General features: G+C 49.9%; 1 protein-coding gene across 1 annotated transcript in view; it reads left to right on the forward strand.

Moving 5' to 3' along the window:
• The window catches only part of Notch3 (notch receptor 3), a 45,574-nt gene that overhangs the window by 9,670 nt on the left and 13,838 nt on the right, over positions 1-22,066 (forward strand). The window contains exons 7-27 of the mRNA XM_038320442.1: positions 755-910; positions 1,006-1,191; positions 2,359-2,472; positions 2,774-2,887; positions 3,233-3,466; positions 3,584-3,694; positions 6,103-6,295; positions 6,376-6,527; positions 6,939-7,052; positions 7,403-7,558; positions 9,879-10,104; positions 10,430-10,631; positions 10,764-10,911; positions 11,301-11,485; positions 13,144-13,276; positions 13,351-13,727; positions 14,106-14,671; positions 16,870-17,202; positions 18,989-19,143; positions 19,445-19,667; positions 21,523-21,607. Coding sequence (XP_038176370.1) covers positions 755-910; positions 1,006-1,191; positions 2,359-2,472; positions 2,774-2,887; positions 3,233-3,466; positions 3,584-3,694; positions 6,103-6,295; positions 6,376-6,527; positions 6,939-7,052; positions 7,403-7,558; positions 9,879-10,104; positions 10,430-10,631; positions 10,764-10,911; positions 11,301-11,485; positions 13,144-13,276; positions 13,351-13,727; positions 14,106-14,671; positions 16,870-17,202; positions 18,989-19,143; positions 19,445-19,667; positions 21,523-21,607 — 4,163 coding nt within the window. The remainder of the gene's footprint in view (positions 1-754; positions 911-1,005; positions 1,192-2,358; positions 2,473-2,773; positions 2,888-3,232; positions 3,467-3,583; positions 3,695-6,102; positions 6,296-6,375; positions 6,528-6,938; positions 7,053-7,402; positions 7,559-9,878; positions 10,105-10,429; positions 10,632-10,763; positions 10,912-11,300; positions 11,486-13,143; positions 13,277-13,350; positions 13,728-14,105; positions 14,672-16,869; positions 17,203-18,988; positions 19,144-19,444; positions 19,668-21,522; positions 21,608-22,066) is intronic.

Raw genomic sequence — 22,066 nt, forward strand, 5'->3', positions numbered from 1 at the left:
AAACAAAATTCTGACAGCTGGGAGTGATGCTTGGTGCCACCATTCATGCTTTGTATGCTGGGGTCCTGTGATTCCATCCTTAGAACCAACCTTCTTCCTCAAATGCTAGGTGTGTGGGAACTTTGGGCAGACCTGGGGACCAGCTCTCTCTCTCTCTCTCTCTCTCTCTCTCTCTCTCTCTCTCTCTCTCTCTCTCTCTCTCTCTCTCTCTCTCTCTCAGAATAAAAAGCAGATATATTCAATTCAGTCACATTGGGAAGAGTACAAAGGGACCCAGTCATCATCTCCCCAATCAAGTCTCTGTTCAGGGACCCGAAGAGAGATTAAAGTTTAAATAGAGTGCCAGAGATATGCTCACCTAAGCTCTGCTAAGACCTGAGTCCCCAGGAGGTCATAGTTCATAGAGGAGAACCTGGTGCTATTGACTTGTTTAAATGTATGTGCTAAGAAAGGCTTCAGAAGTGGCTGCGGGGTTAACAGTGGCTGCTCTTGCAAAGGACCCAGGTTCAATTCTCAGTACGCACATGGTAGCTACCATCTGTAATTCTAGAGCATTTGATGTCCTTTTCTGACCTCCTAGGGTGCCAGATGCATGTTGCATGCCTGCAGGCAAAGCACTTATACACATAAAATAATTATTTTCTAAAAAATGGTTGTATTGTGGTTGGGTACTCAACCCGATATGAGGCATTTATATTAACTTCTTCCCCAGAAGGCTCAGGGAGCATCTTGATCTTGGCTTAACTTTTCTCAGGCCTCCTGTGTCATCTGGACGATGCGTGTGTCAGCAACCCCTGCCACGAGGATGCTATCTGTGACACCAACCCTGTGAGTGGTCGGGCCATCTGCACCTGTCCACCCGGCTTCACTGGAGGGGCATGTGACCAGGATGTGGATGAGTGTTCCATTGGTGAGAGGGGTACCCTCTGGAGATGAGTCTGAAGACAGGGGAGAGACTGAGCCGTGGTTGGCCATGTTCATCCTGTCTGTGTCCTTCTTCCGCAGGTGCCAACCCCTGCGAACATTTGGGTCGGTGTGTGAACACACAGGGTTCTTTCCTGTGTCAGTGTGGCCGTGGCTACACTGGACCTCGCTGTGAGACCGATGTCAATGAGTGTCTATCTGGGCCCTGCCGCAACCAGGCCACATGTCTTGACCGAATTGGCCAGTTCACCTGCATCTGTATGGCAGGTGGGTGGTGGCTGTGGCTTGGGTGGGTCCTGAAGGCTGGGCATGGAAGCACTTGCCTGTATTTACAGTACTTGTGAGGCAGAGGCAGCCTGGTCTACATGGTGAGTTCTAGGATTATGAAGTGAAACCCTGTCTTGAATAAAATAAAATAAAATCACATAAGAAGGGGCTAGAGAGGTAGTTTAGTGGTTAAGAGTAGTTCCTTCTTTTCTAGAGGACTGAGTGGTTCTCAGCACCCATATGAGGCAGTTTGCAACTGCCTGTTCCTCTAAATCCAGGGGATATACCACCCTCTTCTGGCCTCTGAGGATACCCCTTTCTCTCTCACACATACATCCAAACAAACAAACAAAAAAACAAACAAACAACAAACAAACAGCATTTCAAGTCAGCTATAACACTTTCAGTACATAGGGAATTGCAGGTCAGCCAGGGCTACATAGTGAGATCCTGTCTGGAACTTGCCAGGCTGACCTTGAACTCACAGAGATCCACCTGCCTCTGCTTTCCAAACATTTGGATTGAAAGGTTTGCCACTGTGCCTGGTAACAATATTTCTTTCAAAAAATGCATTCGTTTATACATGTGTATGTGTGCTTGTGCACACATGTGTCTGTACATACGAATGCATGCATTGATGAGTTCATGGCATAGCGTGAGTGTGGAGATTACAGGACAGCTTTCAGGAGTCAATTCTCCTTCCACAGTGAGGGGTCCAGTTGTCAGCCTTGGCAACAAGTGTCCTCATCTGTTGAGCTGTCTTACTGGCCCCAACCTAGGTTTAAAGTAAAACTTCCTGGCTGGAGAGAGGGAGCGAGTTCTGTGTCTTTAGGGTAAAACCCTGTGACCCTGGATAAGGTAGGAGCAGGACCAGAGCAGAATTTTGCCAGATGATATTGGAGGGGAAGCTTCATCAACCTTGGTCCACATGAGACCACAGTTAGGTGAGGGTTCAGTTGTTTGAAACTAAATCTGAGTTTGTGCTCGTGGACGCCTGTAATCCCAGCATTTGGGTATCTGAAGCAGGAGGACCATTAGTTGCAGGCTAGCTCAAGGTATGCAGAAGGAACCTGTCTCAACGAAACAACAACAAAATCAAAGCCCTGAAACTAAAGAGAAAAAGACCCCTGAGGGGAACTTCCCATGCCTCATCCCATCCCCTTTCAGGCTTCACAGGGACCTACTGTGAAGTGGACATAGATGAATGTCAGAGCAGCCCGTGTGTCAATGGTGGCGTCTGCAAGGATCGTGTCAATGGCTTCAGCTGCACCTGCCCCTCTGGTGAGGATCCCGGGGCAGGGAGCCCGGTGTGGCAGGTTATGACACATTGAAACTTAAAGTAATTAGTTAATTAATTACTTTTTTGTGTAGGTGGTTTCTTTTCTTCCACTATATGGGTCTTGGGAATCGAACTCAGGTGGTCAGGCTTCACTGGCAAAGCCTTTCTCCTCTGGGATGTCTCCCTGGCCTTGAGTACACCGAAATTAATTTAAAACAAAGCAAAGGGGGGTTTTCCCACTCAACGAAGGCAGGGAGCCTGCTTTGATTATGAATGTCATCTTTCTTCACTCCTTACTCCCAGGATTCAGTGGGTCCACGTGCCAGCTGGACGTGGACGAATGTGCAAGCACTCCCTGCCGGAATGGCGCCAAGTGTGTGGACCAGCCCGATGGCTATGAGTGTCGCTGTGCAGAGGGTGAGTGTGGACCATGAAACTGTGGCAAGAATCACAAGGTGTGCTGGTGGGCTGCTGGGTGTCAAGGACCAATAACAGAATTAGGGACAGCCTCAGAGGAGGGTTTCAACGAGGCCAGGGCAGGGCCAGTGACACCCGATGCATAGCTGATGATGGAGGTAGGCAGTGTTCTGGGCAGGATTCAGGGTGCAGCTGGCAGTGGGATTTAAAGAGGGGGCTTCTGGGTCGGGGGTGGCACTTGGAGCTGGGTGGAATGGGAGGGAGAAGGAGCGGGGCCTGACACCCGAGCTAGAATTGGGTTGAGACTATAGCCATGGACAAGTGGGTACCCTCCTGTCCTCGCAGGCTTTGAGGGCACCCTGTGTGAGCGAAATGTGGACGACTGCTCTCCGGACCCCTGCCACCACGGGCGCTGTGTCGACGGCATCGCTAGCTTCTCATGTGCCTGTGCCCCAGGATACACGGGCACACGCTGTGAGAGCCAGGTGGATGAGTGTCGCAGCCAGCCCTGCCGCTACGGTGGCAAATGCCTAGACTTGGTGGACAAGTACCTCTGCCGCTGTCCTCCGGGAACCACAGGTGGGGTTTGGGGCTGAGCTGTGACAGGAATCGGGTGTGTGCGTGGGTGTTGGTGAGGAGTTTGGAAGTGGTGCTTGACAATAGTGGTGACTCCCTGCTCTATTCCCCTCCCTGCAGGTGTAAACTGCGAAGTCAACATTGATGATTGTGCCAGCAACCCCTGTACCTTTGGAGTCTGCCACGATGGCATCAACCGCTATGATTGCGTCTGTCAGCCGGGCTTCACAGGTGGGCAGATGGCTGCCATGGAGTGGGGAGGGCCTTGTAGCATAAGGATTAAGCTCCAGTGTCTTATGGGTGGGCTTCCCCCCACCTTTATTTTTAAAAAATTACATTTTATTTGTTTGTGTATGTGTGAAGTTCACAGGACAACTTGGTAGAGTCAGGTCTCTCCCACTATATAGGTTTTAGGGATCCAACTCAGTCATGGTAGCAAGCCTTTTTTTCCCTTGTGAACCATTTTGTCATCCCCTTCTTCCCTTTATTTGCACACACACAAGATTTCCTAGAGCCAGACGTGATGATGTACGCCTGTCACCACAATACTCGGGAGGCAAAGGTAGCCTTGGTGCAAGTTTGAGGCTAGCCTGAGCTTCATAGTGAGCACTAGGCCAGCCAGGGCTACATGGCAAAATCACATTTCACAGTAAAACACCACAGAGAGTGCTGGAGAGCTGGCTCTGCTGCTCTAGTAGAGAACTGGGGTTCAGTTCCCAGTGCCCACATGCTAGCTCATAACTTCTTGGTTTTTTTTTTTTTTTTTTGGTTTTTCGAGACAGGGTTTCTCTGCCGCTTTAGAGCCTATCCTGGAGCTAGCTCTTGTAGACCAGGCTGGTCTCGAACTCACAGAGATCCGCCTGCCTCTGCCTCCTGAGTGCTGGGATTAAAGGCGTGCGCCACCACCGCCCGTTGTTTTTGTTTTTTAAATATAAAATAAAATGTAATTAAATAAGACAAAACCAACACATTGGAGTGATAAAACAAAACCAGAAGGAGAAGACACAAGGATCAGAGACCCATTGGGTGGTGGTGGCACATGCCCTTAAGCCCAGCACTTGAGAGGAAGAGGCAGGAGGATCTCTGTGAGTTCAAGGCCAGCCTGGTCTACAGAGCTAGTTCCAGGACAGTCAGGGCTACACAGAGAAACCCTGTCTCGTAAAAAAAAAAAAAAAAAAAAAAAAACCAAAACAATGACCACAACAATAAAAAGAATCAGAGAGCCACTCATCCACACACTCAGGAATCCCAGAAAACATAAACTGGAGACTATAATATATATGCAGAAAACTTGGTTCAGGCCCGTGTAGGCATGTGCATACTGTCCCTGTCTCTGTGGGTTCATATGAGCTTTGAACATGTTGATTTAGAGGGCCTTGTTTTCTTCGTGTCCTCCATACCCTCTGGTTTCCACTCTCCTGCCTCCTCTTCCTCAGGATTTCCTGAGCCCCGAGGAGAGGGATTTGATGGAGATACCCCATCCATCTAGGGCTGAGTTTTCCCAGGCCTCTCACTCTGCACAATGGCTGTGGTTCTTCGTATGCTCCTATCTGCTGCAGGAGGAAGCTTCTCTGATGATGAGCAAGGCACTGATCTACGAATGTAGCAGAATGTCATTAGGAGCCATTTGATCACCACTTTTTCTCTTAAGATTAGTAGTATTTGGTTGTATCATAGGTCCCAGGGCTATCTAGTCTCAGGTTCTTGGCTTCTGAGGCAAATGTCGGGTATGGGTTTCATCTTGAGTGGGCCTTAAGTCAAATCAGATGTTGGCTGGTATATTGATTGGTTACTCCCACAAGCTAAGGGGCTCCTTTACACTAGCAGGTCTTGGAGGCAGGACACCATTAGATCAAAGGGTTTGTGGCTGGGTTGGTGCTCTCTCTTTCTCTCTCTCTCTCTCTCTCTCTCTCTCTCTCTCTCTCTCTCTCTCTCTCTCTCTCTCTCTCTCTCTCTCCGACAGGGTTTCTCTATAGCTTTGGATCCTGTCCTGGAACTAGCTCTTGTAGTTGTAGACCAGGCTGGCCTCAAACTCAGAGATCCACCTGCCTCTGCCTCATGTTTGTGGCACCACCATTAGGCTTTGGGTTGGTGTTCTTGTTTCTCCTTTGGTAACTTGCAGAGTACCTTCCTGTATCAAATACCCTAGAACATAGACGGCTCTATGTAGACACCAGTTCTATTTCTCCCATGTTCAATGTGTTTCACAACTGCTTGTTGCTCCAGTTCTGGGAATCTAATGCCCTCTGCTGACTTTCATGGGCACTGGGCGCACACCATGGTGCACTAATGTACATACAAACACTCACATGAAATAAATAAATAATAAATAAACAATAAACTTTCTAAAAAGCAGGAAAAGAAAGGAGAGATGATGGAGAGAGGGAGGGAGGAAGGGAGGCTGGCAGAGAGAGAGAGAGAGAGAGAGAGAGAGAGAGAGAGAGAGAGAGAGAGAGAGAGCGCACACCTACTCGTGGCATCCTGAGCTTGCTCACTTATTGGTTTGAGGTTCTCACCCTGTCATCAGAATGTGGGCCCCACGTGGGGATGCAGCTATGTGATACAGAACAAAGTGTCCCTCTCCCTCAGTCGGCACCACTGTCTTGGTTCTGGGACGAAGTTGCCTGTATGCTTCCCAGGGCCTCTCTGCAATGTGGAGATTAACGAGTGTGCATCCAGCCCTTGTGGAGAGGGTGGCTCCTGTGTGGACGGGGAAAACGGCTTCCGTTGCCTCTGCCCACCTGGCTCCCTGCCTCCTCTCTGCCTGCCTGCGAATCATCCCTGTGCGCACAAGCCCTGCAGTCATGGAGTCTGCCACGATGCATCTGGCGGGTGAGGCCCCTCCCCAACGCTGGACCCCTCTTCTGCTGTCTCTCTGGTCACCTGCCACCCCTGACTGCCTCCCCCACCAGGTTCCGCTGTGTGTGTGAGCCTGGTTGGAGTGGCCCCCGCTGCAGCCAGAGCCTGGCTCCAGATGCCTGTGAGTCCCAGCCCTGCCAGGCTGGCGGCACCTGTACCAGTGATGGAAGAGGCTTCCACTGTACCTGTCCCCCTGGATTTCAGGGTGTGTCTCCCTACCTTCCTCCTCAGAGCCCCTGATACCCTTGTTTCTCATGTTTCCTTTCTACTCTTTTAAAGCTTTGTCCCCGCACCCGACCCCGCGGCCCTCCGCCCTGTGTGTTTCTGTATGCGCGAGGTGTGCTTAAATACTGAATCATCTCTCCAACCCCTCTTCATTTTCCTTTTCCTTTCTTCTTTCTTCCTTTCCTTCTTTCTTCCTTTCCTTCCTTCCTTCTTCCTTCCTTCCTTCCTTCCTTCCTTCCTTCCTTCCTTCTTTCCTTCCTTCCTTCCTTCCTTCCTTCTTTTCTTTCTTTCTTTTTTGGTCTTTTCTGGATATCAGGGTGGGACTCCATGGCTGGGGGGACGGGAGCAGTAAGTCTTTCAAGACTATCTAAATCTTGCTGGTTCTCTACAGGCCGTCAGTGTGAGGTGCTGTCCCCCTGTACTCCAAGCCTCTGTGAGCATGGAGGCCACTGTGAGTCTGACTCTGGCCAGCTGACTGTCTGTTCCTGTCCCCCAGGCTGGCAAGGTATACCAGTGTCCCCCTTCTTCTCTTTTCTCTCTTCCTCCCTTTCTACCTCTTTTTCCTTCCTCCTCCTTTCCCTCTTCCTTATTTTCCTGCTCCTCTGGGAAGCCAAATGGGACCCACCCCTGCTCTGCCTTTGAAGGTCCTTCCTTCTGGGAAAATAGTTGGATCTAGACATTCACAGCCCTTGGGAGTCAGCTCAAGATAAGAGGGAGCCATCTGGGGCTGAGAATGCTGGAGTGCCTGAGGTTTGATGGCCATTTCCTGTCTCAGCCTGCGGATTCTTGAGCTGCAGGCCCCCCTCACACCCCACTTTACCCCTCTAACTTAATTACTTCCCCTCTCACCTCCAGGCTCTCGGTGCCAGCAGGATGTGGACGAGTGTGCTGGTGCCTCCCCCTGTGGCCCCCATGGTACCTGCACCAACCTGCCTGGGAGCTTCAGGTGTATCTGCCATGGGGGATACACTGGCCCTTTCTGTGATCAGGACATTGACGACTGTGACCCCAGTAAGTGTAGGGAGCCATGGGGGTGCTTCCCCAGGGAACCCACCCATCAAACCATATTATGTGCCTGGCACCGTGTTGCTGTATCCTCATGCATAATGGCCTTAGTTCCATCTGCAGCACTGCTGAATAAATATTGGACTGGTGAGATGGCTCTGCAGGTAAAGGGGCTTGCTGCTAAGCCTGATGACCCGAGTTCAATCCTCTCTACACAAATACCATGTGTATACACACGTGCACATGCGCACACACACATGCACACACACAAAGTAATAATAAAAAATTACAAAAATGTTATAAAAAGTTTAAAAAATGTTTTACTTAAGCCAATATAGAAAATATTTTTGGGCAGTGGTGACTGGCACATGCCTTTAATCCCAGCACTTGTGAGACAGAGGCAGGCAGATCTCTGTGAGTTTGAGGCCAACCCTGGTCTACAGAGTGAGTTCCAGGACAGTCAGAGCTACACAGAGAAACAAACAAACAAACGAAAAACCAAACCAAAACAAAAAACAAATAAAAAAGAAAAATATCTTAATTTCCACAGATCAGCCTTTGAAAATTTAAATCTGCTAAATGTATTTTACATCTGCAGCTTTTTAAATTTGAACTGGCAGCAATATCAAGGGCCCATTAGCCTCATGGCCGGTAATGGCTACCCTGTTCACACAAGCCTGCGCTGAGCTCACAAATCTGAGTAGGCAGTAGAAGTACATGAGTTCCTTGGTACTGTGAGATTGGCCCCAGAGCTTCCAGGGATGCCAGACTCTATGGGTACTCCAGCCCCTTATTTTAAAATGGATTAATGTTTGCAAATAACCTCTACATACAAGAGACTTTCAGTCATCTCTAGATATCTTACTTTTTATTTAAATGTTTTTACATTTACTTATTATTGTGTGTATGTGTGTGGGTATGTATGTGCCACATGTAGAGGTCAGAGGACAGTTTTTGGGGCTTCTGTTCTTCCACCTTGAGGGACCTGGGGCTCTGATTTAGGATATTGGGCTTGGTGGCAGGTGCCTTGTTCATGCTGAGCCATCTCACCAACTTAGACTTAATTTTTAATTTAAATTTTATTATTGTGTGTATGGTGTGTTTGTGTTCGTGTACACACATGTTAAGTTGCATGTGTGGAGGCCACAAGATAGCTAGGGGTTGGTTATCTCCTACCGTGTGGGTCCTGGGGATTGGACTCAGGTGGTCAAGTCATGTGTGGCAGGCATCTTTACTGGCTGAACCACCTTCCTGGACTCTCTGGACAGCCTAAGCACTAAGCACAGTGCAGATGTCATGCGTGTGTTTCCTATGCTCTGTTGCTTAGGGGATAATGAGAGGAAAGTTTTCATGTGCAGCCTTTGTGTGATCTCTGATTTTCACCCTTTCCTCTGCTGGTTGAACCTGCGGATTTTTGTAAGCAGATTTTTCTTTGGGGACATTATTAATTATGAAAGATTGACCTTAGCTTAGGCTTGCTTCTAGCTAGTTCTTACAACTTAAATTAATCCATATCTTTTAATCTGTATCCTTTTACGCAGCTAGGTTACTTTTACTCTGTATTGCCTATACAGAGTATGTGTCTGACTGCTTTTTCTTTCTCTGTGTCTGGCTGGTGACCTCATCTTTCTTCTTCCCAGAGCTCTCTGTCCCCAGGAGTCCCGCCTAACCTCTTCCTGCCTAGCTAATGGCCGTTTGGCTCTTTATTAAACCAATCACAGTGACACATCTTCACACAGTGTAAAGGAATATTTCATAACAGATTCTGAATTTCAGGATAGGTAGGGCCAGCTTTATAACTCACAGGGGATTTTTGAAATTTTACTTTTCCCAATTAATTAATTTTTTCCAGCCCAAACACAGTTTCCTCTCCCTCCCTCTTCTCTTCCCAGGACTCCACTCCCAACCTTAATTGTTCCTCCCCATCTACTCCTCCTCCAAAGGAGATTTAAAAACATTTTTTTTTACATTTATGTATTTGTGTATGTATTGCACACGTGTATAGCATTCATGTGGAGGTCAGAAGACAACTTGTAGGAAGAGGTTTGCTCACAAAAGGGAGCAAACTTTTATCTCTGAACAAGAGTGTCTGTCTGGGCCATGAGTGGTGGTACATGCCTTTAATTTCTGCACTCAGAAGGCAGAATGCAGTCTCATCTCTGAGTTCAAGGCCAGCCTATTGCATATTGAACTCCAGACAAAAAACAGTGTCCCCTCTGTGTTGAATCTGGCTTCTTCCTGAGTTTTCTCCTGTGAAGTGTAGTTGGGTCAGGGCGGGCTGATGTTGGCAAAGGGAATGACCAGACTTCCTTCCCCCTCACTGCAGATCCATGCCTCAATGGTGGTTCCTGCCAGGACGGCGTGGCCTCCTTTACCTGCTCTTGCCTCACTGGTTTTGCTGGTCCTACCTGTGCTCGGGATGTGGATGAGTGTCTGAGCAATCCCTGTGGCCCTGGCACCTGTACTGATCACGTGGCCTCCTTCACCTGTGCCTGTCCACCTGGCTATGGAGGCTTCCACTGTGAGAATGATCTGCCAGACTGCAGCCCCAGGTGTGTGGGGCCTGTGACAAAATGGGGACCAGGGAGGGCTTCCCGACCTGGCATCTGTCTGAGGGCTTTGATGTTGATGGCGCTTATCTGAGGAAAAGGCAAGGCTGGATGGAAGTCACAGACTCCAGTCCTTGCAAGGCCCAGACTGGGACAGGATCCATAGGTACTGGGATAGGATCCATAGGTGGCGGGCCAGGTGAAATCTCTACAGAACTATAGCTTGCTGGGGACAGTGAGGATCAGACATTGGAAAACACTTGATTCTAGGAGGGGCAGGGTGGGCTTCAAGGTGGTGGAGCTTGACCCCCCTTGTCTTAATCTCCAGTTCCTGCTTCAATGGAGGAACCTGCGTGGATGACGTTAACTCCTTCAGCTGTCTGTGTCACCCTGGCTACACGGGCACCCACTGCCAATATGAGACCGACCCCTGCCTCTCCCGGCCCTGTCTGCATGGGGGCGTCTGCAACCCCACCCACCCAGGGTTTCATTGCACCTGCCGGGAGGGCTTCACTGGGAATCTGTGTCAGGTGGGTGGTGGCTAAGGTCTTTGGGGGAAAGAGTCCAGAAACCAGGTGGGGCCTGTGGGGCATCCTGAAGGGAGAAGCCCACCTTGATTCTAGGGTCTCTCCCAGTGCTGACCTTGAGGGCTTCTTTTGCAGAACCTGGTGGACTGGTGCAGCCAGTCACCCTGTCAGAATGGGGGTCGCTGTGTCCAGACTGGGGCCTACTGCATTTGTCCCCCCGGGTGGAGTGGCCGCCTGTGTGACATAAAAAGTCTACCCTGCAAAGAGGCTGCAGCCCAGATGGGTGAGGGACAGCATGTGTCGGGTGTGTGAGGCTGAAAGATGGTGCATATCTCTTGCTAGTATTAGTCGAACGATGGGGTCACATAGCATGTGGATCTAATGAGGTGTGTGGCCCAGTATGTGTGTGGCTGTGGTATAGTTGGCCAGGATGGGGAGACAGCTGGGATGCTGTGTGTGTGTGTGTGTGTGTGTGTGTGTGTGTGTGTGTGACTGAGCCTGCATGGGCATCAAAGTTGGATATTATGGAAAGAGACCAGGCCAGTTGACAAACTGCCTGACAGCCCTCTGGAATGTGGGTAAGACAGCAGGGTTGCTGGATTGTGTGATGTGGGCCGGAAGAGGGAAGGGTACATGGCTGCCTCACACCCGACGTCACTTTCTGCTCCTCAGGGGTACAGTTGGAGCAGCTGTGTCAGGCAGGTGGGCAGTGTGTAGACAAGGACCACGCCCACTACTGTATGTGTCCAGAGGGCCGCACTGGTAGTCACTGTGAACAGGAAGTGGACCCCTGCACAGCCCAGCCCTGCCACCATGGGGGCACCTGTCGTGGTTACATGGGGGGCTATGTGTGTGAGGTAAGTGTGCATCCCAGGGAGAGGGAAGAGAAGCTAATCATGCATGGTGTGTTTCTTTTTCCTGGTGGGGGAACAGGAATGCTTCATGCGTGGAGGTGAGAACTCTACCACTGAGATTCATCCCTAGTCCGCATGTCTGGTTTGTACGTTTTTGTTTTTTGTTTTTTTTTTTTGTTTTTGTTTTTTTGTTTTTTTCGAGGCAAGGTTTCTCTGTAGCTTTGGAGCCTGTCCTGGACCTAGCTCTTGTAGACCAGTCTGGCCTTGAGCTCTCAGAGATCCGCCTGCCTCTGCCTCCTGAGTGCTGGGATTAAAGGCGTGCGCCACCACCGCCCAGAATTTTTTTCCAGTTTAGTTAGTTTTTGAGACACAGTCTGCCATGTAGCCCTGGCTATCCTGGATTTTGCTATATAGTCCAGACTGGCCTCATAGAGATCCAGCTGCCTCTGGCTGGATTAAAGACATTCGCCACCATACCTGGCTGTGTGTCTCCTCCTCCTTCTTCAACACCTTCACTATGTAACTCTGGCTGCACTTGAGCTATTAGAGATCTATCTGCCTCCTGAGTGCTGGGATTAGAGGAGAGTGCAGCCAGACCTAGCAGTCTTTATCTCTCTGTGGGTAAGTGTCTGTGTGTGTGTGTGTGTGCACTGGGGGTACAACAGTAGTGTGCTCAGAAGCCTGAGGAAGACAACAGGCGTCTTCCTCTGTTACTGTGCTTTATTCCTTTGAGGTTCTCTCACAGCACCTGAAGTTAGGCTGGTAGCAGTGCCCCAGCATTCCTCCTGTCTCTACCCCTGGCACCTGAGTTACAGACACAGAAGACCACGCCTCGCTCTTTGAGTGGGTGCTGGGGATTTGAACTCAAATCTTCATGCTTGTGCAGCAAATGCTCTCACTCACGGAGCCATTTCTTCAGCTCCTAACCCTCATGTCTTTGTGAATGGATTTGGGCACGTTTGTGTGAGTTTCTGTCTTCAGTTCTGTGCTTCTCTGTGGGCATGAGTGCCTGTGTCTAGATGGGTGTGTTCCCTGTGTTTTCATGAACATATGTCCCTGTATGCTGAGTGTGCTGGTGGCCTTCACAATCTCACTTTGACCAAAAGCAACTTGAGGGAGGAAATGGTTTACTCACAGGTTATAATCCGCCATTGAGGGAAACCAGGGAAGGAGCCCAAGGCAGGAAACTGCAGGCCGAAATGGGAGCAGAGACCGAGGGACATCACTTACTGGCTTGCATCCTTTGAATTGCTCAGCCACCTTTCGTATATAGCTCAAGCCCACCTGCCCCCCGGGATGGGATCACCCAGAGTGGGCTGGGTCCCTCCACATCAAGCAGTCGAGAAAATACCCCGACAGTCATGCTGCAGGCCAATCTGAAGGAGGCAGTTTCTCAAGTGAGAGTCCTTCTCAGACGTGTCTAGGTTTGGTTCAAGTTGGCAAAAAAAGAAAAAAAAAAAAAAAAGAAAAAACCAAAAAACCAAACCAAAACAAAAAAAGCACAGTGTGTTTCCTTGTACTGGGTAAGTCTCCCCTCTGTATTGGCTGTATATTGGATGTCTACATGTGTCCTTTTGTCCTGGGCTTCTGTGTTCACAGGTATGCCTAGGCATGTCTGTGTCCCCTCGATCTGACTGACTTCCTTTCTTGCCCCACTACAGTGTCCTGCTGGCTATTCTGGTGACAGTTGTGAGGACGATGTGGATGAGTGTGCCTCCCAGCCCTGCCAGCATGGAGGCTCCTGTATTGATCTCGTGGCCCGCTATCTCTGTTCCTGTCCCCCTGGCACACTCGGTATGTCGAGGCCAGGGTTAGGGACAGGCTGAGAGGCTGTTTCCACTCCCCACTGACCACTCTCCCATTCCCAGGAGTGCTCTGTGAGATCAATGAGGACGACTGTGGTCCAGGCCCATCCTTGGATTCGGGCCTGCGGTGTCTACACAACGGTACCTGTGTGGACCTGGTGGGTGGCTTCCGCTGTAACTGTCCCCCCGGATACACGGGTTTGCACTGTGAGGCGGACATCAATGAGTGCCGCCCAGGTGCCTGCCATGCAGCTCACACCCGGGACTGCCTACAAGATCCGGGTGGGCACTTCCGCTGCCTCTGCCATCCTGGCTTCACAGGGCCTCGCTGTCAGACTGCCCTGTCCCCTTGCGAGTCCCAACCGTGTCAGCATGGAGGCCAGTGCCATCCCAGCTCAGGCCCTGGAGGTGGGCTGACCTTCACCTGTCACTGTGTCCAGGTAGGTGTGAGTGGCCCGGGTGGAGGCTCTTGGGGAAGGAGAAGGGGGCATGGCCTCAGGGAAGGGTATGGTCTATAAGGGAAAAGTGGAAGGCAAAAGGATTCTGAGAGATGCTGAATTATGGTTTGGAGAGTAACTTAGTGAAGTTGTGGCTTCCTGGGGGTCATTCCTGTGGCTTCCTGGGGGTCCTGAGGTCCTTAGAGAAAAGGGGAGGTCGCTGAACTTGGAGAGGTTGGGAGAGGGAGGGAAGGAGGGAGGGAGGGAGGGTGGGTTATCGTTTCTAAAATCTTGACATTCACTCTTCTCTCTTTTCCACCCTCCTGCTCTTTTCTTCTCATTATCATTTTTTCCCTTTTGATTCCCTCATCCCATCAATAGCCGTTCTGGGGTCTGCGTTGTGAGAGGATAGCACGCTCCTGCCGAGAACTGCAGTGTCCGATGGGTATCCCATGCCAGCAGACCGCCCGTGGGCCACGCTGTGCTTGTCCTCCTGGGCTGTCCGGTCCCTTCTGCCGGGTCTCTAGAGCGTCACCCTCAGGCACTACTAACGCCAGCTGCACAGCTTCCACTTGTCTGCATGGGGGTTCATGCCTGCCTGTGCAGATCGTCCCTTTCTTCCGCTGTGTATGTGCTCCGGGCTGGACTGGCCCGCGTTGCGAGACTCCATCTACAGCCTCTGAAATCCCCGAGGAGCCACGGTGCCCGAGAGCCGCCTGCCAGGCCAAGAGAGGGGACCAGAATTGCGATCGCGAGTGCAACACCCCGGGTTGTGGCTGGGACGGCGGAGACTGCTCGCTGAACGTGGACGACCCCTGGCGGCAGTGCGAGGCACTGCAGTGCTGGCGTCTCTTCAACAACAGCCGGTGTGACCCAGCCTGCAGCTCCCCAGCCTGCCTCTATGACAACTTTGACTGCTATGCTGGTGGCCGCGAACGCACCTGCAAGTGAGCTCATAACTCTGTCCCCCTGCCCATCTGAATTGCTGCACTGTCTGTCAGTGAGTCACATCTGACCCAGTTTTCCTGCAAGTCCGTTTTTGGACTGTCTGATGGAGCTGTTTCTTCGTTTTTCACAGCTGCCACTGTCTGGGGTTCCATTTACCTGTGTGCCTCATCTTTGACCATTTGTATTTCCCTCTACACATCTCACCCGTTTGTTTCTGCCTGCCTGAAGTCACACATTCCATCTGTCTATACTTACGACTTTTTAATCTGTCTTTCTTAAAATTTTAAAAATTAAGCTGGGTATAGTGGCTCACACCTTTAATCCCAGGACCTGCGTAGCAGAGGCAGGCAGGTCTCTATATGAATTCGAGGCCAGGTTGGTCTCTATGTAGTGAGTTTCAGGCCAAACAGGGCTACATGGTGAGAGCTTGCCTCAAACCAAAACGTTACACTTTCTTTTTTAGTGTGTGTGCGTGTGGCGGTCAGAGAACCCACTCGCAGGAATCTGCCCTCTCCTTCTACCCTGTGGGCCCTGAGGCTGTCTGTATGCTCAGCTATCTGTACTTTGGCTTGTCCATCCATCCGTCTGCTGGTCTGTTCTGTGTGCCATCTGTCTGCCCGTCTTTGTGCCACATTTGTTCATTCATATGCCTCTAATGGCCATCCTCCTGTCCCGTGGATCCTCTGTCTCCCTCCGTGTGCCTTCCATCTCCTTGTACCCCTGTCTGTCGCATCTCCTTGCTTGTCCCTCTCCATCCAATAGTTCTACATCCCTGCATCCGTTCGTGTGTCCCTCTGTTTGTCTGGAATGCCCCTCCTGCCTTCGTCTCTTAATCATCTTCCATTCCAACCTTCCCAAGCCCTTCAGTTATCCCGACCGCCTCAGATGTCCCATGCTTGCTCTTCAGTGGGGATGCTGTGCTTACTCCTACTGGCTGAATTGTTTTTCCCTGAAGCAGTTCCTCCCACCTTCTTCAAACCTTTGCTTAGATGGTGTTATCTACATTGTGAACTACTTCCTAGTATTTAATTCCAAACACTGCCACATATACATTTATATTAACCATTTATTGTCATCTAATTAGAATGTTGTATATTCTCCTCACCTGTCTCCTATGACATCTCTCTCCACCCACAGGGATGCCAGTTTTTCTGGGGCAAGGAATTGTGGGTGGGATCTTGGTATCTATGGTAGCATGTAGCAGGTGCTCAATTAATAGTCAATGCATTGATACTGGTTGAACATCCCTGATCCCAAACCCGGAACCCCGAACTGTGTGGAGTGATGGCACAGTGGAAAATTCCATCCTTTACCTCATTGATAAATTGCAGTCAAAATTCATGTTGGGATGTAGTTCAGTGGCAGAGCACTGCCTAGATGGCATGAGGCCCTTGGTTTCATCCCCAGGGGATAAAACAACCCCAAAACTCAGGCACATTAGAGGTATAGAGTTACTTTTGGGCTATGTGGGCTTTTGTGTTTAGGCTTGGACATTATTCATGAGGTGCCTTACATAAATTATGTATAGAAGGCTGGGGGTGTAGCTCAGTTGGTAGAATGCTTGCCTAACATACACAGAGTCCTGGGTTTTGTCTCAAGCACCAGCTAACCTGTGAGCGGTGATGTATGCTTGTGATCCCGGCACTCAGCTGGTGGAGGCAGGAGGACAGTTCATGATCACCCTCAGCTACATAGTTTTTCTTTCTTTTTTTTATTTAATAGGGTTAGGGTTTTACTATGTAGCCCTGCCTGGCCTGGAATTGGCTATGTAGCCCAGGCTGGCCCTGAAACACCCCTGCCTCTGCCTAGAGTACTGGGATTAGAGGTGTGTGCCAGCATGCCTGGCTAACATAGGGAGTTTGAGGCCAGCCTGAGATACATGAGATCTTATCTTAAAACGATATGTATTGAAAGATAATTTATGCATATATAATATTTAAGAAAATATGCAAATAGTTTAAAACCCAAATTAATACATTTAAGTAATAAATTAAACTCTGAAATAGCTTTGGTCCCAAGTATTTCGAATTAGGAACACAGAACCTGTGGTTATGCAACCAGCAGCTGCATTTACAGAAAGTCTGACGTATGGAAGGTCATTCGAGCCTCCTGTGCAAGCACTGTGCAGTAGTGCTCTTTGCTATGTGTGCATTTAGGTGTCTGAGGGAATCCCTGATCGTGTGTTCTCTGCCTCCAGCCCGGTGTATGAGAAGTACTGTGCCGACCACTTTGCAGATGGCCGCTGTGACCAGGGCTGCAATACTGAGGAGTGTGGCTGGGATGGACTGGACTGTGCCAGCGAGGTCCCGGCCCTTCTGGCCCGAGGGGTTCTAGTCCTCACGGTTCTTCTGCCCCCTGAAGAGTTGTTGCGTTCCAGCGCTGACTTCCTACAGCGACTCAGCGCTATTTTACGCACCTCGCTGCGCTTCCGCCTGGATGCTCGTGGCCAGGCCATGGTCTTCCCCTACCACCGGCCAAGCTCTGGCTCCGAGTCCCGTGTCCGGCGCGAACTGGGTCCCGAGGTGATTGGGTGAGTGACTGTAGCCCAAGGCTGGGTACAGTGGGCAGGGCGCCGATGATCTAGACCTTGCATTTCACCCTTCTTAATTGAGAGCGCTCCTTGGCAATACGTCTTCTACAGGTTTTTCTTTTCTTTACTTTTAAAGATTTATTTATCTATTTATATATAGCATTATGCCTCTATGTATACCTGTACACCAGAAGAGGGCACCAGATCTCATATATGGTTGTGAGTCTTCATGTGGTTGCTGGGAATTGAACTCAGGATCTCTGGAAGAGCAGCCAGTGCTCTTAACTTCTGAGCCATCTCTCCAGCCCTTGCACGGGTTTTTAAGTGTCTGTGAGTTTTTTTTTTTTTCTGTTTTTTGTGGGTCATGTTTATCTTGTGTACACTACAGGGAACCCAGCTGCAGTGCTAGGGTTTTACCCTTCAAATGCAGATGACAACACCTCCTAGTGGTAACAATGAGAAATGCCTTCAGATGTGAATGTGTCTTGGGGGGGGGGGGGAGTAGGGAGGCTACCTGGTGGGAGTGTGGGGGTGGCGGTTCAAAATGGCACTGCGGATCTGGTGCTACTGCCTCCAGGCAGGTTGTTTCTAGAGCAGTTAAAGGCATGTGTGGACTTCAAAATAACTTCAATTAAAAAGTATTCCTTATCGTGTATATGATGTGTGTGCGTTCCCAAGAGCCGTGACACTCCAGCCACTGCATGCATGCAGAGGTTAGAGGACTATTTTGTGGACTCAGTTCTCTTTGCATCTTTATGTGAGTGCTTAGTGCTTCAAACCTGGTTGTCAGGCTTGCATGGTAAGCACTTTGCCTGCTGAGCTGTTTCGCAGACATTTTCCCCCCTTATTTTAGTTTGCTTTATTTTGTTTTGTGTTTTATAGGCTCTGGCCTGGAAACTTCCATGTAGGAAGTTGGCTTTGAACTCATGGTCGGCCCATCTCAGCCCTCCAAAGTACTAGGATTATAGATATATACTATATCTCTGATATACATACTTTCTCTATGCCTCCTACCCTCCTCCATCTCATGAAAGTTGCAGAACTAGCCCCTGGTGACCAGACAGGGGGGATTGGAAGTGGGAGGGGCATTTGCTGAGGTTTGGGCTGACCCCCAAAAGGAGGGCTGGATTTCAGAGATGCTGTGGTTTGCACGTTCTGATTGGATGCAGCCAGAATGGGGGAGATGGGTGATGTGGTGCATGTGCCCTTTCTTGGCTAAAGTGGCTCAGTGTTGAGGACACAGGGTGAAAGCAGGGGCTATGCTGGATCTTGCTATTCTTAGGGGTCCTGAGGTTTGGGGAGGAACCCTGGGAGATGAGGGCTGAAGACAAGACAACTGGGTATGGAAGATCATTGGAGGGAAAGAAGGGAGACTCAGGGAAGCAGGAGAGAAGGAAATGAATGAAGGAATCCTAAGGGTCGATGGGTATTAGAGCCGGTGGCTCAGTGGTGGAGTACCTGCCTTGCAAATTCAAGGCTCTGAGTTCTTTTCCGGCACCACAGGAAACAGAGGAGAAAAGTAAGCTTTTAGAGGAGCTGAGATATGGCTGCAATGTCCCAGCAAAGGGCTACATCTAGTTTCCACTAGGGTGAACAAAGACCCTATTAGATTCACAGCTTTGGGACCCTGGTGGTCAACAAGACCTGTTGGGAGAGACAGTGGGGTTGGATACCAGCTGAGAGTTGGGCGGGTGGTGTGGAGACGGAGGTGGCTTTCTGAGGTTTGGTGTCTAGGATGCTGTAAACAACTGCTGAGCCTTTGGGTACCTTTGCTCTGTTCCCACAGCTCTGTAGTGATGCTGGAGATTGACAATCGGCTCTGCCTGCAGTCACCCGAGAATGACCACTGCTTCCCCGATGCCCAGAGCGCTGCTGATTACCTGGGAGCCTTGTCAGCAGTAGAGCGACTTGATTTCCCATACCCACTGCGGGACGTTCGAGGTGAGGTGGGAAGAAGTGAGGGACATCAGAGCATGTGACCCCAGGGAGTGGTACAATCCTAAAGTGTGACCGAAGTCCCGTGAGGAAAGTTTTGTCTTCTGGTTGAAGCCCAACCTGATGACTAGAGCCTTGGCCCATAGCTAAGCCAGCCACATGAGTAAGAGCCTCTCACGGTTGGACCCTTGTAGTTGCTCCATGGCTAAAGCCTTGCTTCATATCTATCGCCCGTGATTGAAACCTTGCCTGGTTGTTCCTGCTCTGCTATTTGACCGAGGGCTCATCCACTGCTTCTTTCTTACAGGAGAGCCACTGGAGCCTCCAGAGCAGAGTGTGCCATTGCTGCCACTGCTGGTGGCAGGTGCCGTCTTTCTGCTGGTCATCTTTATCCTGGGTGTCATGGTTGCCAGGCGCAAGCGCGAGCACAGCACTCTCTGGTTCCCTGAGGGCTTTGCACTACACAAGGACATAGCAGCTGGCCACAAGGGCCGGAGGGAGCCTGTGGGACAAGATGCACTGGGCATGAAGTGAGGACCTTGTCTGCTCTCTATCCCTAACTATGGGACCCTTGGAAGTTCTTTCTGGACCATCCCCACCTTGGTTATGCTCCAACCTCTGACCCCTGACCTGCTTTTAACTTCAGACTCCATCTGGAGCTTCAGTGTTCATCCTCTTGACCAAAGACTCCATGATCCCTGGGGATTACCCCTGATCCCTGACCTTTGACCTTATTTTCTATTTCTCTCCATTTCCTGACTCATATCCTTCTCTGGCCCCATCCTGAGTTGGCCTCCCAGACATCATTCTGATTCGTTCCCGTGTGACTGCTGGCCTCATCTTTGTCATCATCTCGACCTGTCCCTGACCAGGAGGACTTGATGTCTTGATGATCCCTGCCTCACCTCTGGCTTCAACCCACCCATGCCCTTGATCTCACCTCAGACCCCTGTTTCTACCCAATCCCAATGTTCATTTCCCTGTGATCATCCTCAATTCCAAGCCTTCTACTTGACTTATCCCTCAATACCTACAACCATATTCTGATTTTAACCTTCCCCTAGGATTCCAGGACTCCTCGTCGTGACATTTTCAGTCTCGGCCACCCATCCATTTGTCATGACAGCACCTCCTCTTCATGAGCGTCGACACCGTCCTCTACAGCCTACAGTTTGCTCATCTCTCTCTGTTCTATTGTGTGTGCCACTCCTGACACCTTAAGGTTCTGGCTCAGTACTTTAAGTGATTGCTGAGCAGCCGTGCCAACTGGAGTGTGAATCCCTAGAACCCATATAAATGTTATAAATTCCCTAAATGCTTGGTGGGCACGGCAGCGTAGCCATGACAAATCATGACACGAGACTTGTTATTAGTTATGAATGCTTGGCCTTATCTTAGCTGTTCTTTTAATCTTTTTCTCTTTATCTACATTATGCCTCGGGGCTTTGTACCTTTTGTATGTTCTACTTTCACTGCTTCCTCCATGTCTGGTTGGCTGGCAGTTAGCTGCCTGTCTTCTGGCCTCGGGCGTCTCCTTTTCTTTCTCCCTCATTTTCTCTTCTCTTCTCCCCTCTTATATTCTCTCTGCACACCAGTTCTGCTTATCCCTCTGCTGCCTAGCTATTGGCTGTTCAGCTTTTTTTTTTTTTTTTTTTTGGTTTTTCGAGACAGGGTTTCTCTGTGGCTTTGGAGCCTGTCCTGGAACTAGCTCTTGTAGACCAGGCTGGCCTTGAACTCACAGAGATCCGCCTGCCTCTGCCTCCCGAGTGCTGGGATTAAAGGCGTGCGCCACCGCCGCCCGGCGGCTGTTCAGCTTTTTATAAGGCCAATCAGGTGCCTGAGGCAGGCAAGGTGAAGCACCAACACACCTTTACACAATTAAATAAATGCAGCATAAACAAATGTAACCCACCTTTACATAGTTAAAGTAATATTCCACAATATGGCAGCCTGCCTTGGAAGATGAAGTCCTGATTCCTAGAGCCAGCTGACGAGTGAGAATTGTCTTATCAGTGAGGTCTTGGTTTGATTGAGAGACCCTGTTTCAATGACCAAGACTGAAGAGAGATTGAAGATGATTCCTATTTATCAGCTTCATAACTGCACACCTACATGCACACCTGTGTGTCCAAACACTTGTGCGCACACACACAGGCACACATAAATGAGAAAAAATTTTGATTGCAACCTGACACCATTCTTGTAACTTCATCTCTGCCCTTCCATCTCTCTTTGGAACCTGTGTCAACAACCTAAGACCCTTCCTCAATTCCTGACCCATGACCTCCTCTGTGACTTCTGCTTGAGTTGAACCCTAAATCCTCCTTCCAGGTCAGATGTCTCCAGTGCACTTTCTCATGTCTTTTTCTTCCTGTTTTCCCCAAGGAACATGGCCAAAGGCGAGAGTCTGATGGGAGAGGTGGCCACAGACTGGATGGACTCAGAGTGCCCAGAGGCCAAGAGACTGAAGGTATTGCCTACTTCTCTTACCCTTTCCCCCTCAGGATCACAGGTCGGGATGCCCTGGTCAGCTGAGAGGCCCAGGGGAGTCTCCATTGTCTCCATTGCTGTGGCTCCAGACAATTGCCACATCTGTGTGACCTCATTTTCTTCTTAATGAGGCTCTGTTGCCTTGTTAGGAGGGAAGGAGATTTGCTACAGGCGTGGATGGGAGTTACCCTTCTCTATCTGGTTCTTTCTCATGCAGGTTCCTGTTCCTAGGGTCACCCTATAACAGTGATTTTCGGTCTGTGGGTTGCGACCAAGGGGTCAAACAACTCTTTCACAGAGATCACATTTCATATATCCTGCATATTATATATTTATATTACAATTCATAATAGTAGCAAAATTACAGTTGTGAAGTAGCAATAGAATAGTTGTATGCTTGCAGCGGTGGGGGGAGGGGAAGGGGAGGTGGTCACCACGG

This window comes from Arvicola amphibius, chromosome 2, assembly GCF_903992535.2.
Source record: "Arvicola amphibius chromosome 2, mArvAmp1.2, whole genome shotgun sequence".
NCBI classification, from domain to species: domain Eukaryota; kingdom Metazoa; phylum Chordata; class Mammalia; order Rodentia; family Cricetidae; genus Arvicola; species Arvicola amphibius.